Genomic DNA, 15,916 nt, shown 5'->3' with positions numbered 1-15,916 from the left:
ATTTATCCTACAAATTCGATGCATGTGAGGAACCCGCTCTGACGGTTGTCTGAGGATAGCGTCTTTTTAAGTTTCTTTATTTCTTTAAAATCTCCTAGCATCTTTTGTTGTGTTTGTCAAGTTTTGGGTCGTTTAAGTTTATTTAACAAAGTTTGTTTTAATTTCTACTCATTGTGTCAGATTTCTTCTTGTGTGTCTATTGTGTTCAAGAAATCGCAAGCAATATATATATATATATATATATATATATATTTGTCTGGTAGTAGAGGTCAACAAACGCACAAGAATTTTTCGACCACCAAGAGAAAGCTTCTTGTGATACTCTAGATTGGTCTTCAGCATATTAACAGCTGATGTATTATAAGCTACATTATCAACAGTTATGGTTGCAACTTTATTCTCAATACCCCAATCCTTTAGACCTTTGTATAATACATCATAAATATTAGTTTCCTTGTGAGGTGGAGGTACATAACAAAGCTAAGCACTCTTTTTTGAAGTTTACAGTCACTATCAACAAAGTGGCATGTTACAATCATACAATGGATATCTTGACTAGACTTCCATAAGTTAGTAGTTATACTCACTCTATTTATTGAATCCAATAAGTTTCTCAATCTTTTTTTTCCCAATTTCATTACTTAAAACACAATCACCCCTCAATGTGGTTTGCGAAATCTTCTCATAATGCGGACTAGCTACTTTCATGACAATGTTGAACATTTCATACTCTACAAAATTAAATGGTAAATCATTCTCCATTATCATATGAGAAATTAGCTCCCAAATCCTAGCATGATCATATTTCCAATTAGTGATATTACCAATATTCCCAAGTTCAAACGTACTATTTGGCAAATGTGGGTGCAAAGAAATATTAAGTTGTCCTTTGGACTCTACAACTCTTTCACTACAAATAAGTAAGTGACGTTGATACTGTGTAGTTGCACCACCTTTGCTTTTACTAAGTTTAAGCTTACAATGGTTACATTGAATTTTCTCAGTACCATCACTAAGTTTTACGATTGTAAATTCCTGCCACACTGATGAGGTTTTTTTTCGTGCTTTCTTAGTAAAAGGATTTTCTTGTTGGACATGTTCTGTTGTAATTGTTGGACTTGAAGATGACTCAATACTAATTTGGACATCATGAACTGTCAATCCTAACTGTTTTGGTGAATTTTCAGACATACCTTTAAAATAGAAGTTAATGATTATATTAAACATGAATCATATTTGAACAACATTAAAATAGCCAAATAAATGCTACACTCCCCAAACCGATCATCACAAAACAAGAATCTAAAAGAGCGTTCTAATGAAAAGGAGAAGCGTTCTGATGGAAAGAAAGGTATGTGAGAAAGAAGCCAAAGAAATATTCGAAGCCAAAACTTACTGTCAACACGAGCTTCAGCGTTATCGGGGGCGTTGTCGGGGAGAAGGATGAGCGGAGAAATGAGAATATTCGTTAGAGTGCCTCGACGAGAAAATAGGAAAGAAAGAAAACGTAGTTCGACGAAGCAGGAGTCGGGGTTTGTGGGGAGAAAGAGCGGCGAAGACCTTCTGAGATCGTCAGTTCACCCTTCCGCCTTCGTTAGCCCACGCGTTTGGGAAGAAAAATTAGGGTTCGGGAAGATAAGATAACGAGCCAACGAGGGAATAAATTATGAGTTTGTCGCCGACCCGCCTCTTTTTTTGACATTGATATCATTCACTAAAATTTAATAAAAATACTTAATTAACATATTATATAATATTTATTTACTTTAAATTTTATTATTTAACAATAATTATGTCATTATATTATAATAAATATAAAATATTTATATTATTTATATTTATTAATTATATAATCAAATATTAATTATTTTTATCGAGCTTATTCACAAGTTGAAAATCGAACACGAATCGAGCTTTTATTTAGTTTCTTATCGAGCTTAATGTCGAGCTTGTTCACGAACTTCAAATGTGTTGTTCGCGAACATAAATTAGCCGAACGCATTAGTGTTAAAGTTTGTTTTTTTAAGAAATGAGTATTTAAAATATTATTCAAGTTTTAGTGAATTAAACGATAAAAAACGAGCTTTAATTGAACGGAACAACGAGTAGCTCGTGGTTCGCTTGCAGCCCTACTCTTGCCAGCAAGTATGTGACACATGCCAAGTAACCAGCGATTTTGTCTCCAAATGGCACTGCAGGTAAATTGTTATGACCAGAGCCCTCTGAACCAGGTGGTTTGCCGCCAAATGACACAATTAAATTATGGTCATGGAAAGAGCTCGTGTGCTCCTCAATGACACTAAATCCTTGAGATATTAATCAATAGGATATAATCGATAGGGCATAAAGCCTTTTGTCAGCTAAGGTGGCTTCAAATTTGTCCCCTTAGATAAATATCCATCCCAGATCTACAAGGTACCTTTGGACGAAGCAACCCATGGCTGCCAACAAGGATCCTTCTATCTGGTTGGATTGACTACCTCCTTTGACTAAAGACCATGGACCACGATGACCGGGGATGGTAGAACCCTGGGATCTTGATCCGGCCCATCATTCATTCCCCCACCATCCGCTTTAAGTGCAAGATGACGACATTTCTAATTTTAAATACCAAATTTTCAAATTTTCAAATTCCAAATGCCCATGCTGCTACTATATGCTAGATACACGTATTTCTATGTATCTGATTGACAACTAGCTTTAATCGAAAGTTCTCTCTTGTTATCAGAATGGGTAATTAATTATAGTGGCTTGTGCCTATAGGAAACCAGAACGTAGATCATAAATTCCTTGCAAAATGAGGGTGAAATCTCTGAGTAGTGTCTTATCTTCAAACCTAATATGTCTTCCCAAAATTTTCCCCAAAACTTAATCCGTTAAAACTTACCCTAAAAACAACGGGGAGGCCAGGGCCGAATTTTGTGAGCCTACAATTAACACCTTATGTTTATTGAATGGAGGATGATGATTCATAAGACCAACCTTGAATAGTTGGAATATGACAAGTATGATGATGTTGATGATGATGGTGCGGACATGGTTGAATGATGTTTTGTCCAATCATTCAGGTTTTATCCATGTCATATTCATAAAATTTAATATTGGGTCGTTTATCTAGAATTTGATTTATTTTTATGGGCAGGTCATATTTGCACATTTTTAAAAAAGAAATCCTCTATTCATATATTGCCTTGTCAAGAAGCCTTTCCTTAATGCATAGGTAAAGCTGGTACATAAAATCTCTCACTGACCCTGCACTGGCAGGAAGCCCAATGCATTGGCATGCTCTAGCTTTTTCCTTTTTTAATGCCTTCATAAGTTTATCATGATCAGTGTGAATGTAGCTTTACTCAGCTTTTCATTGCATGACTAATTATGCTATTCTATTTTGATATTTTTCTTGTATATTTGTTACAACAACTTTTGCCTTTTGACTTCCTATCATTTGATATTTAGATGGTAAAGCTTGCTTGAAAAAGTTTATCCATTTCAAGATCTTCTCTATCACTACAAAATATATCTGTCACGTGCACCTTAATGTTGTGATTGTATCCGGGCTAATAAGTTAAATACTTGTCATTGGCTATAATACTTAATCTGTTATTATAGTCTCTTTTTTCTTATAATGCAGACCATCCATTCTTGTCAGTGATATTTTATGGGAGTTTGATGAATACCAATCTCCGACAGCAGCAAATCTCATCCTAAGGAGAAAAGATTCACCAGGTGATTACCTTAATACTTTTATGAATAGACAAAAAAAAAATTTTAATAACAACTCTTTTTTTTTTGTTGAAAAAAAAAAGAAAAAAAAAGAAAAAAGAAAAGAAAAGCTTATAATCAAAATCTTTGCATCATAGTGAAATGGTCATTCACACTCTGTATTTTTTTTCATTTTAAAATTAAATTTATTATGGAGATGAATTACTTTATTTTTCTTAAAGTTGAACTTTATTGAATGCATTTGAGCGAGATTTCTTTCTACCATATGAAATTGATTTAAAAACAAAGAAAAATTTTGTTCATGGTTTATAGATATAGCACACCTAACTTCTATGTGCGCGTGTGACACGATATTTGGACCTGTCAAGGAAAGTTATAAGGCATCTAAGCAAGGCAAATTTCCAAGTTGTGGCCAACATACAAAATCCTTGAATTTGATTGTGGTGAAATGCACTGGATTTTACATACAAAGATGGAGTTTGATAGGTCATTATTTTTCTGGGAATGAAAAGCGTTGTAGGACTGTAAAACACAATAAATATAGATCGTTGGCGTCGCACGTATTTTGATGCTCAACGACAAATTTAGATGAATTTTTGAAGTCGTTGGAATTCAACGTAATTAATTTTATTAAATTCTACGCGAAATTTCGATCGAAACGATATAAAAAACGTATACCTAATTTCGCACGGATTCAAAGTTAAAAATTGGCGAATGTTTTCTTAAGTGTAAATTACCTTGATAGCCCTCGTAGCTGTTAAGAGGTGTTTTAGGCCTAAGGGCACATGCGTAAATTTTTCTCCCATTTCCCTTAAATCCTTAAGAGACCGAAATATTCGGTCCCTTCATGCGTTCGGCTGAAACTGAGAGGGGGCGTACAAGAGAAGGGAGGCGGCAGCTTGGAGCTTCAGTGGCGGCGGCGGCGGCGGCGGCCGCATTTTTCCGGCAGCCTCCTTGGGGGAAATTGAAGAGGAAGATTAGGGGAAGTTTAAGGTATGTTTTACCTAAGGGATTTTTCATTCTCTTTGTAGATTTCTTTAGGAGAGATTTCATGGTTTTTCTAAAAACTTGGAAATTTTTAAATGAAAGTGATAGGAAATGTTAGGGAAATTATTTTAACCTCAAAATTTAAACTTTTCTCAAATTCTTGTAAGATTTCAAAACTAGGGTTTCTTCCGATTTCCTTTTTCTTTCAAAGTGTTTTTGCAAAAGTGATAAATTGCTCTAGAATTTTTCAAACAATATTTCATTTTGTTATAATAGTATAAACCATTATTTGTAATGAAAGTTGTCTTCTTGTAATCTGCAGGATGTATTTTAATTTGATGATATATGGAAAAAGAATAAAAAAAACTCATTATTTTTCAGTCAAATGTGGAGTCGACTTAAGCATCAATGGGTCGTTGTATATAGATGTCCTTAGGGTTAACCAAGTTGAAATTATTGAAGTCAATATACATCTATCATTTGTCATCAACTTTTGCACTATGATGACATTAGAAAGCCATTATGAATATTGAATTTGTTTGATGAATTTGACCTCAAAAAGCTTTTGAACAATTAACTCTACTCTTCTTTCATCATCAAAACCCATGCTTATTCAAAATTGCGGCTCTGATTTCTCTTGAAAATTGGCACTTCCTCAATAATATCAGATCCTTTTTGAATATCCAGCAGAAGAATCTCCTACACACTTCCAACTGCTTTTAAGTAACACGCCTCAGCTGTAGCTAGTTGCCAATAATTGTCATTATATGACCCGGTGGAAATTTCATTATCACATGATATGTGGAGACAGCTGCCCTTAAAATGTTATGCAGTGGTTGGTCAATGATGGCATTGTACGCAGTAGGTGCATTGATTATCGTGAAGTCAGCCCTTGCGATGATTTACCTTTTGACATTCTCCACTATTGTTCAACAATTCAATCACTACATTTGTCTTTCTCAACTCCCCAAAAAAGCAGAGGCCCAAAAGTTGATAATAGGCAAGAAGCCCGAAAGTTGATAATAGGCAAGAAGCGCCCAAATTTATTTTGTCATACACTCTTAAAAATGATATTCACCTATTTCCCAGTGTTTATTAGGAGGTTGCCAATCTAATAATTTGCTATAAGGGCAGTGGCAATTATTACATTGTTATACAAGTTCCCATTTGTTGGTTGATTATCGTCAATGAATATGATAGGCGACACTTAGTAGTAAGTGCCTTAATGGTACTCACCAAGTTTATCTCTCTCGTCCGAAGTTTTGAACTTTAGCTTTTGAAGATGTCTTATTTCTTGCTCATTTATCTATACCATCACTCCAACGATATAAATCACATGCATTAAGATTGATTCATTTTGAGCTTCTTCCATTGGCACCTTTTTTGACCTCCTACCTGCATGAGTAAGGACAATTTTTTTTCTTACAAGAAATTATTAGGTGCTTCACCAAGCTCCTTGGATGTTGGTACTTCTCGGTATCATGCTCGTGATCTTGGCGGCATGCAAAGTATTTTGATTAATCACAGTGGTTCCCTCTTGCGATCATTGGCCCCGGTCATTTTAAGTATCATTATTTTAAATGGCATCAAGAAACTTGCTATGGAGACTCTCAGTGGAGTCCCAGTCGATAGTGTGCGAAGTTGAGGTGGTGGCAACCTCTATCTGCGGCGATTATCTTGTCGCTTGTCTTTTTGCACATGGCCCCTAGTATGATGAATTGATGAAAGTTAGTATCTCTTTTTCTTTTTCATTGTAAAATCTTAACTTCAACCCCTCGATTCTTCATGCAAATTCTCTGGTCCTTTAGAAATCCTAGATGGTACTCTCCTTCCTCATTTCTTTCGGACTAGTCACAGTGTTATACTCCGCATTTACAAGATGGTTGATGAGTTCTAATAACTCAGCCAAAATTCTTTACAGTTGCAAGTTGAGTGGATGTTGGAAAGGACCCTTATGCAAATCTTCTGTCAAAGTGACTCGGGCCACATCTACTTAAAATCCTTCATGTCAAGCATCTCTTTTTGGAATTGAGTGATGAAGCACTTTAGAGGCTCACTTGACTTCTGCCTCATTTGCAACAAAGCTTGTGAATTCTTTAGAAGCCTTTGCATGCTGACAAATTGAGAAACATCTTATTAAACTTGGCAAATTGAGTTATCACCCCAATTGATGATGTGGGTGTAAAATCTGAAAACTGTCGTTCGAATGCGTTGCACGCATTTCGATGTGCCACAACGAATTTAGAAAAAATTTCAAAGTTGTCGGAATTCGACGAAATAAATTTAATTAAATTCTACGCAAAATTTTGATCGGAATGGTATAAAGAACGTATATCAAATTTCGCATGGTTTGGAAATGAAAAATTTCCGAAGATGTTTAAGTAACATTTTATCCTTTATTCCCGTTTTGCCCTTCATATGACAATAAAGAAGAATTTGTGAGAGGGGTACATGTGTCTTTTGTCTACCGAACACCTTAAAACACTAAGGGACCGTAATAATCAGTCCCTTATTCATTCCTTCTGCCGAAAGAGAGGAGAGGTGGGCAGAATAGGGGAAGGAGCGGCGAGAACTCACGGAATCCGGCGGCGGCGTCGATTTTCCGGCGTGCTTTTGGAAGAAAATCAAAGGGAAGGCTTAGGGAAGAAGAAAGGTGTGTTCCTCATGCAAGAAACTTTCCTCTTTCTTAAAATTTCTTGGAGAAACAAATTAGGATTTTGCTTTTTGTTGGGTTTTTCTTAGATGAATGATAGTGCTTTCTTAGGAACATGTTTCTAAGTAATAAACATGAAGTTTTCTTAAGCAAAAACTTAGGTTTCAAAATTAGGGTTTCTTTTAAAATTAAATTTTGCTTAGGAATGTTGTTAGGAGATGTTTAGAAGCATGATTAAGCTATAATTTGAATTTTATTCTAAAAAAATTTAGGTTTTCCAAATTAGGGCTTTTCCTAATTTTCTAAATTGAAGATTGCATTTTAACTAAACTTATTCCTAAGGGTCATGGGATGTCTCTAATTAAGAGAAATTGGAATTTTGAGAAAAAAATTATTTTTCCTAATTTTTTTATGTATTAATCCAAAAATTAAATGCCCTAAACTTATAATTAGAAAAGGGGGGTTTTTTATTATGCAAAGTTAATTATATTAGTGAAGCATTAGGTTTCCCAAAATTTGATTCTAGGTAAAACCGAAATTTACATTTAAATTTTATTTTATTGAAGGAAGAGATGTGATAAAATATATTATATTATGGGTTAATAATAAGCTAATTAGCAATTAGGATTGGTTTATAATTTATTTTAATTAGGATCTATGTCAGGTAAAGTTTACCTTAGATTTAAGACTTATGTTATATGTGATGAACATGCTTTATGTGATAAACATGCTTATGTGATAAATAAATATTTTAAGGTATGAGTAGGTGAATGAGTATTAATGAGCTTAAGGGAAGTAATTTAGGTATGACATGTGTAGGGTGTTTAGTGATTTGGGTTGATATAAGAGGCTTATATTATAACTTTTTCTTAGGACTTGAGAAGAGAAGGTATTAAGGAGAGATTGAAGAAAAGACACTTTCAAGGGCAACTTTTGAGGTAGCTTACTCTTCGTATTCATGTTCCTTTATGTTTTTGTTTTGAAATGCCTCATTAGTTGATACATATTAATTACATATGAAATGTCCTTCTTATTTGATAAAAATGTTCATTAAATGTTCTATGAATCAAGGCATTTTTGATATTCTCAAGCATATTATAGTTCTTATTATGTGATAGTAAGCAAAGCATAGAAGTCTTTTTTCATGAAATTTTGTCTCATACTCAATACATATGCGTGATATGAAAATGTTACATTACCTATATATGTTTCTATGGAAAAGAATGATTGAATGGTTGTGTATGTTGAAGGCGGAGTACTATATATGGTGCAAAAGCACAAATACGGCTCTTATGAGCAATATGGCCCATTGGGGCAAAAGAGGAAAGGAAATAAATGACCAAAAAGATGTTTGTGTACCTGATCAGTATACTTCTGGTACTCCGGTACGGTTGTATAAGATAAAGCATTAGCAAGCACATACTTAAGATATTGACATACTTAGGACATTGACATACTTAAGACATTGACATACATAAGACATATGATATACATAAAACATATGAACTATCATATCACATGTAGCATATACATAAGAACTAGCATGGATAGCGAAACAATCAAGACATTTCATTTCTAGCATACATGTAAATTTTCATTTAAAAGGCATGCGAAGATGTTAGAGTTAGTGTTTCCTATTGAGCTTTAGCTCATTCTCTCGTTTTGGGACATTTTCATGCGAACCCGCTGCAAAGAATGGCTGATCACCCTTGGTTCACCTACAGTAGCTCTTATGTTTTTCTTAGTTGTAGTTTTCATATTTTGGATTGTTTGGTATGTTTGATAAATTTTAAAGCCACCTTTATATATTTGAACTGATATGAAATGATATGAAATGTTTACTATATATTTTGGAAAAAAAATTTAGTGGCGCTTTTAATTCCCTTTTTGAAGTCTTTTAGATTCTTAAATGCATGTTTTAAGAAAAGTTTATGTTGTGAACGTCTGATTCCGTTCTCGCCTCATCTACACGAGCTTACCAGTCCGGGTCTTGATAGTGGGAACCATTGAAGGGAAGATTCCTTGAAGGTAGTGAAGAACATTTTGCATTTCAATACGTCACTAATACCGAGCAATGTGACAACAAATTCAAAATAAGCGACATAGTCGGCGAGATTCATCTTCCCTTTAAACAATTCAATATGAGAAATCATGAACTTCGTTGGAATTTTCACTTTAGCAATCTCTCTTGAAAAGTATTGTAATCTGTGACTTTGTCTTCTTAACACTTCTCTCTTCTTGGTGAAAGGTAGAAGTTTACTTCTTAATGTTAGGGTAATATGTCTCATTTTGTAAAACCCGAAATTTGTCGTTCGAATGTGTCGCACGCATTTCGATGCGCTGCGATAAATTTAGGCGAAATTTCAATGTCGTTGAAATTCGATGAAATAAATTTTATTAAATTCGACACAAAATTTTGATTGAAACGAAATAAAGAACTCATATCAAATTTCGTATGGTTTGGGAATTAAAATTCACCAAAGAAGTTTAAGTAATAATTAACCATTTCTTCCCTTATTGCCCTCATGAGCTCTTAAGGAAAGTTTTATTAGCAAGGGTACATGCATCATTTGGTGATCCCTCTCCCTCTTAATAGACAAAACAACTCTTAGGGACCGAAATTTTTCGGTCCCTTGTGTTTTGTTCGGCCGGCACGTGAGAGCACGCGAGAGAGGGAGGAGAAGGCGAAGGCTTGGACTCGGCTGGCGGTGGCCGGCGAGTTTTCGGCAAGATCCTTCAGGAAAAAGTTAGAGAAAGACTTGGAGAAGATAAGAGGCAAGTTTTTCATGCAAGAACTCCCTCTTTTATGAGATTTTTTGCTTGTGAAATTTTAGGATTTGGATTTTATTGAAGATTTCTTTAGAAGAATGTTAGGGCTTAGTTATACCTACATTTTTAAGTCTTAAACTTGAAATTTTCTTAAGGAAAATCTTAAGTTCCGAATTTAGGGTTTCTCCATTTTGGATTATTTTGTTAAGGAATGCTAAGACATATTAGACAAAGGAATTGCACGAAGAAAAATGTAAATAAATATGAATAATGCTTGTGCATGTTGAATGCGGAGTACCAAATATGGTGTGAAAGCGCAAATATGGCTCTTATGAGCAATACGGGAACGATATGGCCCTTTGGGGCGAAAGAGGAAAAGAAATGAATGACAAAAAAGATGTTTGTGTACCTGATAAGTACACTCCTGGTACTTCGGTTCGGTTGTATTAAATAAATATGAATAAGCATATAATATACATAAGTTATGATATCCATACGACGCATAACATACATATGGCATATGACATTTATGAGGCATCCAACATTCCTAAGACATACGAAAACTAGCATGTGTAGGAAAGCAATTAAGGCATTTCATCACTAGCATGAAATGTGAATTTTCATTTTTAAGGCATGTGAACATGTTAGGATTAGAGAATTCCTATTGAGCGTTAGCTCACTCCCTCGTGTTAGGATACTTTTTAAGAGAACCTTCTGCAAGAGATGGCTGACAACCCAAGGTCTACATACAGTCGTCGTGTACCGGTTGATAGGTTCTTTTAATGTTTTTTTAATTGTTGTTGATTTCCTTTTTGGGTGGTTTAGCATTACCTATGTAAATTTTGAATGACATGAAATGATATGAAATATATTTTTTTTTTATATTGGGAGAATTTAGAGGCGATTTTAAATCTCTGTTGAAGTCTTTTAGATTCTTAAATACATGTTTTAAGATGATTGAAATGTTCTAAACGTCTGATTCCATTCCCGCCTCGTCTACACGAGCTAACTGGTCCGGGTCGTGACACATTTGCTGCTTGAATAGAATATAGTACTTGCTCCTGATAGTCTCCTACAATAAAATCATAAGAGATTTCTTGTAGCATTATGCTAAAAGGAACCTTTTGAATTTGCTCCAATGAAAATTGAATCATTCACACTCTCCTCAAATTGTGTAAGTTTCCTTGTAAGAATACTCTTGTTGGTTGTCCATGTATCCTGACTGTTATCTATCTTTGCATTGCAATTCTGCTTCATGAAGTACTCCTCTTTTAGTTTATGGCATACACCTCGATCACCGAACCTTTTGAGGATGTTGAATCTAAACTTGTCCGTGAATCATATCAAATCTTGCCATGTGTATTGAATGAAAAAAAAAAAGAAGTGAAATGAAGATAGAAAGAAAGAATTTTAGAGTGAGAAGCTTTGTGATTTTATTGTAATACACTCAAGTATAGAAAATTGCATAACTCAAGTTAATCCTTTTAACCCATTTTTGTCATGAAGGATTAAATGTTACAAAATTGACCACATACTTAACTATGCAAAATTTAAGAAAAAGTTTAAGAGTTGTCTAGCTCAATTTCTCTTATATACATTAGATGATGATTTGATGAAGACTATTAAGTCATTAGAATACCCAACTTGAGGAAGTCGCCAATCGAGCTTACTGGCTTGTCATGCATAAGTAGATGAATTGCCGATAATTATCTCCTATACGAACAAAAAGTCCATTTTTGTTGAATAAGCTCATTTGTAGCCAATTTGGTAAGTCCTATTGATTTGCTTCGAATAAAGCTCATTTGCAAATTTGGTGAATTCCGATGAGAATAAGTTGACTTAGATTGAATTTGGGCCAACTTGCTCATGGATCGAACTTGGCTTTCTTGGCTTAATTCCTTTTTATGGATAATTGTTTGCACATATTTATTACGTCGTCTCGGCGTGCCATTGATTGGTTAGTTCCTGGGACCACAACAGTAACACAATTTGTAAATGGAGCAAAAAGGTGTTAAATTTTGTACATTGGGACCAGCGGCGGAGCAATGATTTTTTTTATGTGGGGGCACTAGTTATTGAATTTTAACTTTTTTTCATCCGGCAATCAAGAATAAATTATTGAAATAATGAAAATGTAATAATATAACAATGAAGAATAAATTGATTTTAAAAAATAATAATAATAACTAATTAGAGTCAAATTTTTAGATATTACTGAAAATTTTAAAAGAGTTGTGACTTGTGAGTATCACACATAGAACTATAAAAGTCACAAATTTCCATAAAATTAAAATTTCCTTCGACATGCACCATTCGTTGCATTGCCATTTTCATCAACCTTATGCACTCCCGCAACACCGCCAACCAAAGCAGCGGCGGCGGAGAGAGAAACGCCGCTCATCGTTTCTCCTTTATGAGAGCCCGAGTGCCCATACAAATGGCGTTTGTTATTGTGCATCCATACCTTAAAAACGCCTTTGCCAATTCCAATTTCATTGTTGTACTTTTCCACCAATTCTTCATCTCTTTTATGAAGCTGCCATCCAAGTCTCTCCGAGAGCTCCAGCATCCTGTCCTTCTGCTCTGGGCTAAATTTGGTCTGAAACCACTTCTTTAGCAGCATCATCGACACCACGGGGGTCGGAATCGTGATAGATCTTCCGACACCGGCAGGCGAATCCCCATCCTGGACGTCGTTGCATAGCGCAAGTAGCATGTGGGGGGCCGAAGAGAAGTACGGAGGCGGGGAAGGGCCAGGGCTTCTTGGGCGAGAACCGTCTACCTCGACATCCTCGCCAACATAAGATACAACGGTGGAGAGAGATAGATAGAAAGAGAGAGAGACTTGTCGTGATGCATAAGGACGAGGAACCTCAAGAAAGCATGTCGGCTGCCGCGTGCTGTGCGTGAAGTATGAAACGCAAGAGTTTGAAGAAGTCGGAAGGAAAAAAAATTAAAGCTATTCTTTTGTATAATTGCATTACCATAAATAGCTTTAATTAGATATTAATTAGATAGTAATTATGCAGTTAGTGGGGGCCCGTGCCCCCATAGCCCCCCGCGTGAATCTGCCTCTGATTGGGACGTGTGTGAGGGTTGACCTTATCCTGCTCGTGCAGTAATGCCTGTCCCTCAGGATGAAAGAAAGTAGATTTTTTTTTTTTTTTTTGTAGATGATGGAACTGTGGTATTTGTGATTCATAAATTCGAAGTCTAAGAAAACCAATTTGACTGGGATGCTATGACGAGAGATATTAAGAAAGATTAAGGCTAGGATTTTTGAGATAGCTCTAGGCCTGAAAAAATTGTGATGACGCTTCTTGGTTTATGATTAATATTATGAATGTGTGCACATGCATACGTGGGGATGAAAAATGCAACGATTCGAAAAAAAAAACATTGGAAGGCTTCAGAAAATACAGCAGTATGATTTCTCGATATAGCAATAGACTGATATTCAGTTGGGAGAATCCATTCCAACTAAAACATAATTCCATAAATCGTCCAGCAAAGCAGACGAAAAAACAAACCAGCCCAGAACTGCCTCCAACAAAATAGTACAGCAACCCAACGGAAGCCTTCCGATGCCTTCCGTTGCCTACCGAGACGCTATCATCAGCCTCAAGAATTACCTGCGGTTATCCCACTGTTTTTGCCAGGCAGACCCCTTTTTTTGGGCCTAGGACAATGATGACGTCTGTCGTACCTCCTTTTGGATGGTCTTCGGACAACCAAAGAAGATTTGATCACTATACTTGATGCACAGTTTATTCGGAGTCCTGGCCAGACGGATTTTTTCTGTCAATTTTGATTTTCTGTTCTTGTATTTTGGGTTATTGCTTTTTAATGTTTTGAGGCCACAGTTTTTGTTAGTGGCTGTTTTTGGGTTTTTTCACTGTACTCCTTTCTTTTTTATATAGAATGAGCTCTGCCCTCAAATTTATCCCAAAAAAAATTATTGCTGTCAAGAGTGGGCCAGCATGCTGGTTGGCATACAGGCCCATGATCTGCCGTCTTCATTGCTGCCTTCTGAGTTCTCCCTCTTCATGTCATCTACATGTTCTTGTAAAAGCTTTCTGGTCATGAATTTCCTGGATTACTTCATTTCTGTTCTATGAACTCTTCATGTACCATGCATGTATTTTTCTGTAAGTTCTGATGGCTTGCCTCCATTTTGCAGAGATAAAGGAGAGCAAAACTATTCCATCTGCAAAGCCACTGGAGGTAAGAGAAGCTGCTTATGCAGCTGCTCGTGAGCGAATCTTCTCCTTAAATGAAGCTAATGAGAAGGAAGTTGTTCCACCAAAAACTCGGAAAGTTCCTGTGGTTGCTCAGCGGATGATTGCACATGCACTTGGTCAAAAGGCGTCCTATCTGCACAAATGTGAAGGAAATGATAAATATGAGGTTTCAAATGTTTGTAGTTCAAAAGATGCAAAAGAAACCAGTGAGCATTTTGAAATACGCAAGCCAGTTCCCTATCAAAAGAAAGGTGGTAAGTTTCCAGCTAAGAACAGCGGCTATGACTGTTCTTCAGAACCTAATGGAAACATGCGTGATGGACTAGCTGCACATAGAAAGGTAGCAAGCACGGAGTTCTTGGAAAGGGAACGGATTGGGGCTGCTAAGAGAATTTTTGCTCAAGCATTGGGTACAGCTTCAAGTAACATTCGTCATGATATTAATGTGAGAACGAATGAAAGAAAACAAGCTCCCGACCATCAATAAGCTTTCAACTTCTCTGAGAAACGACCTTTATTGTTGTTTCTGCTTTGGCTGCTATGAAACTCCAAATGGTATCCAGTCAATCATCTTGTGAATTCAGGAATTTCTTGTTGACCTCGTACCCATATAGAAAGTTCCTCTCTTCGTGTGCCTACCGCTGCTAATCCTTCTTCGGGAGCAGGCAGATCTTTTATGCAAGTTTTAAATTTCAAGTTTCTTGATCTTCAATGAAAGCTTATTTGTAGAAAGTAAGAAAGAAGCTAGAGCTGAGTTTGGAACTCTACTCGTCTTTTAATACCATCAGTTCATCACTTATACCTGGTAGGCCTTGGTTCAGTCTGAGATAGAAAGAATGGGTTGAAAATGGAAGCTTGAGATGATAATGTCCTGGAAATATTCCTTCAGCTGGTTCGAAGAGCATGTTTTTCAATTGCTCAAGTTTAGAATACTCCTGGTGCTTGGTCACGTTTTGAATACCAGCTGCTTTGCTCGAGGTTTTGCAGGAATTGGTGAACATGATTTAGCAAGATTCCAACCAGGCGACTGTGGCATGTTGTTGTGGTCGTCACTGACAAAAAGTTGCTGTCATTCGAACTTGTATCAAATTTTAGTGGATCACGAGTGACTAGTAGATATTTCTGTAGCCTATTTCTTGTGGTCGTTGATCGACTTTTTTTATGTTTTGAAATGATTTAGCTTCGTTAGCATATCCTTTTTTTTATTTTTTCTAAAAACGTAGCTCGAAATCATTTAGATTTGTGTGGAGAGCCAGCAATAAAATAGTGTTGCACATGCATTTCTTCTGCACATGCATTTCTTCTGCAACTTCAACATCGAAGTCTGATCTTTTTTTGTTTTTCTTGAGTCTGGTAGAGTGATTTTAATTAGATAATCATGCACGCACACATTGGGGAAGTGAGTCAAAACTTTTATTTTTAAAACTAATTGTTATGTACGATTGTTGAATTGCACTGGACGATTTGACATGATAGTTCCTCCAGAACTAAGTTAATTAAATCATGCCTTAGAAAATTCTTTTGAATTGTTCGTACTATACGA

At 35.8% G+C, this 15,916-nt stretch overlaps 1 protein-coding gene across 2 annotated transcripts in view; it reads left to right on the top strand.

Moving 5' to 3' along the window:
• Positions 1-15,651, top strand: part of LOC110102397 — a gene marked incomplete at its 5' end in the record, with an annotated part of 77,201 nt that extends 61,550 nt beyond the window's left edge. For both annotated transcript variants that reach the window (XM_028696901.1, XM_020830728.2), the window contains 2 exon segments: positions 3,632-3,726; positions 14,313-15,651. In XM_028696901.1, coding sequence (XP_028552734.1) covers positions 3,632-3,726; positions 14,313-14,860 — 643 coding nt within the window.
• Between the last annotated feature and the right edge of the window lie 265 nt (positions 15,652-15,916).

This window comes from Dendrobium catenatum, unplaced genomic scaffold (genome assembly GCF_001605985.2).
Source record: "Dendrobium catenatum unplaced genomic scaffold, ASM160598v2 fragScaff_scaffold_94, whole genome shotgun sequence".
NCBI lineage: Eukaryota > Viridiplantae > Streptophyta > Magnoliopsida > Asparagales > Orchidaceae > Dendrobium > Dendrobium catenatum.
This window is presented reverse-complemented; position numbering and strand designations above follow the sequence as displayed.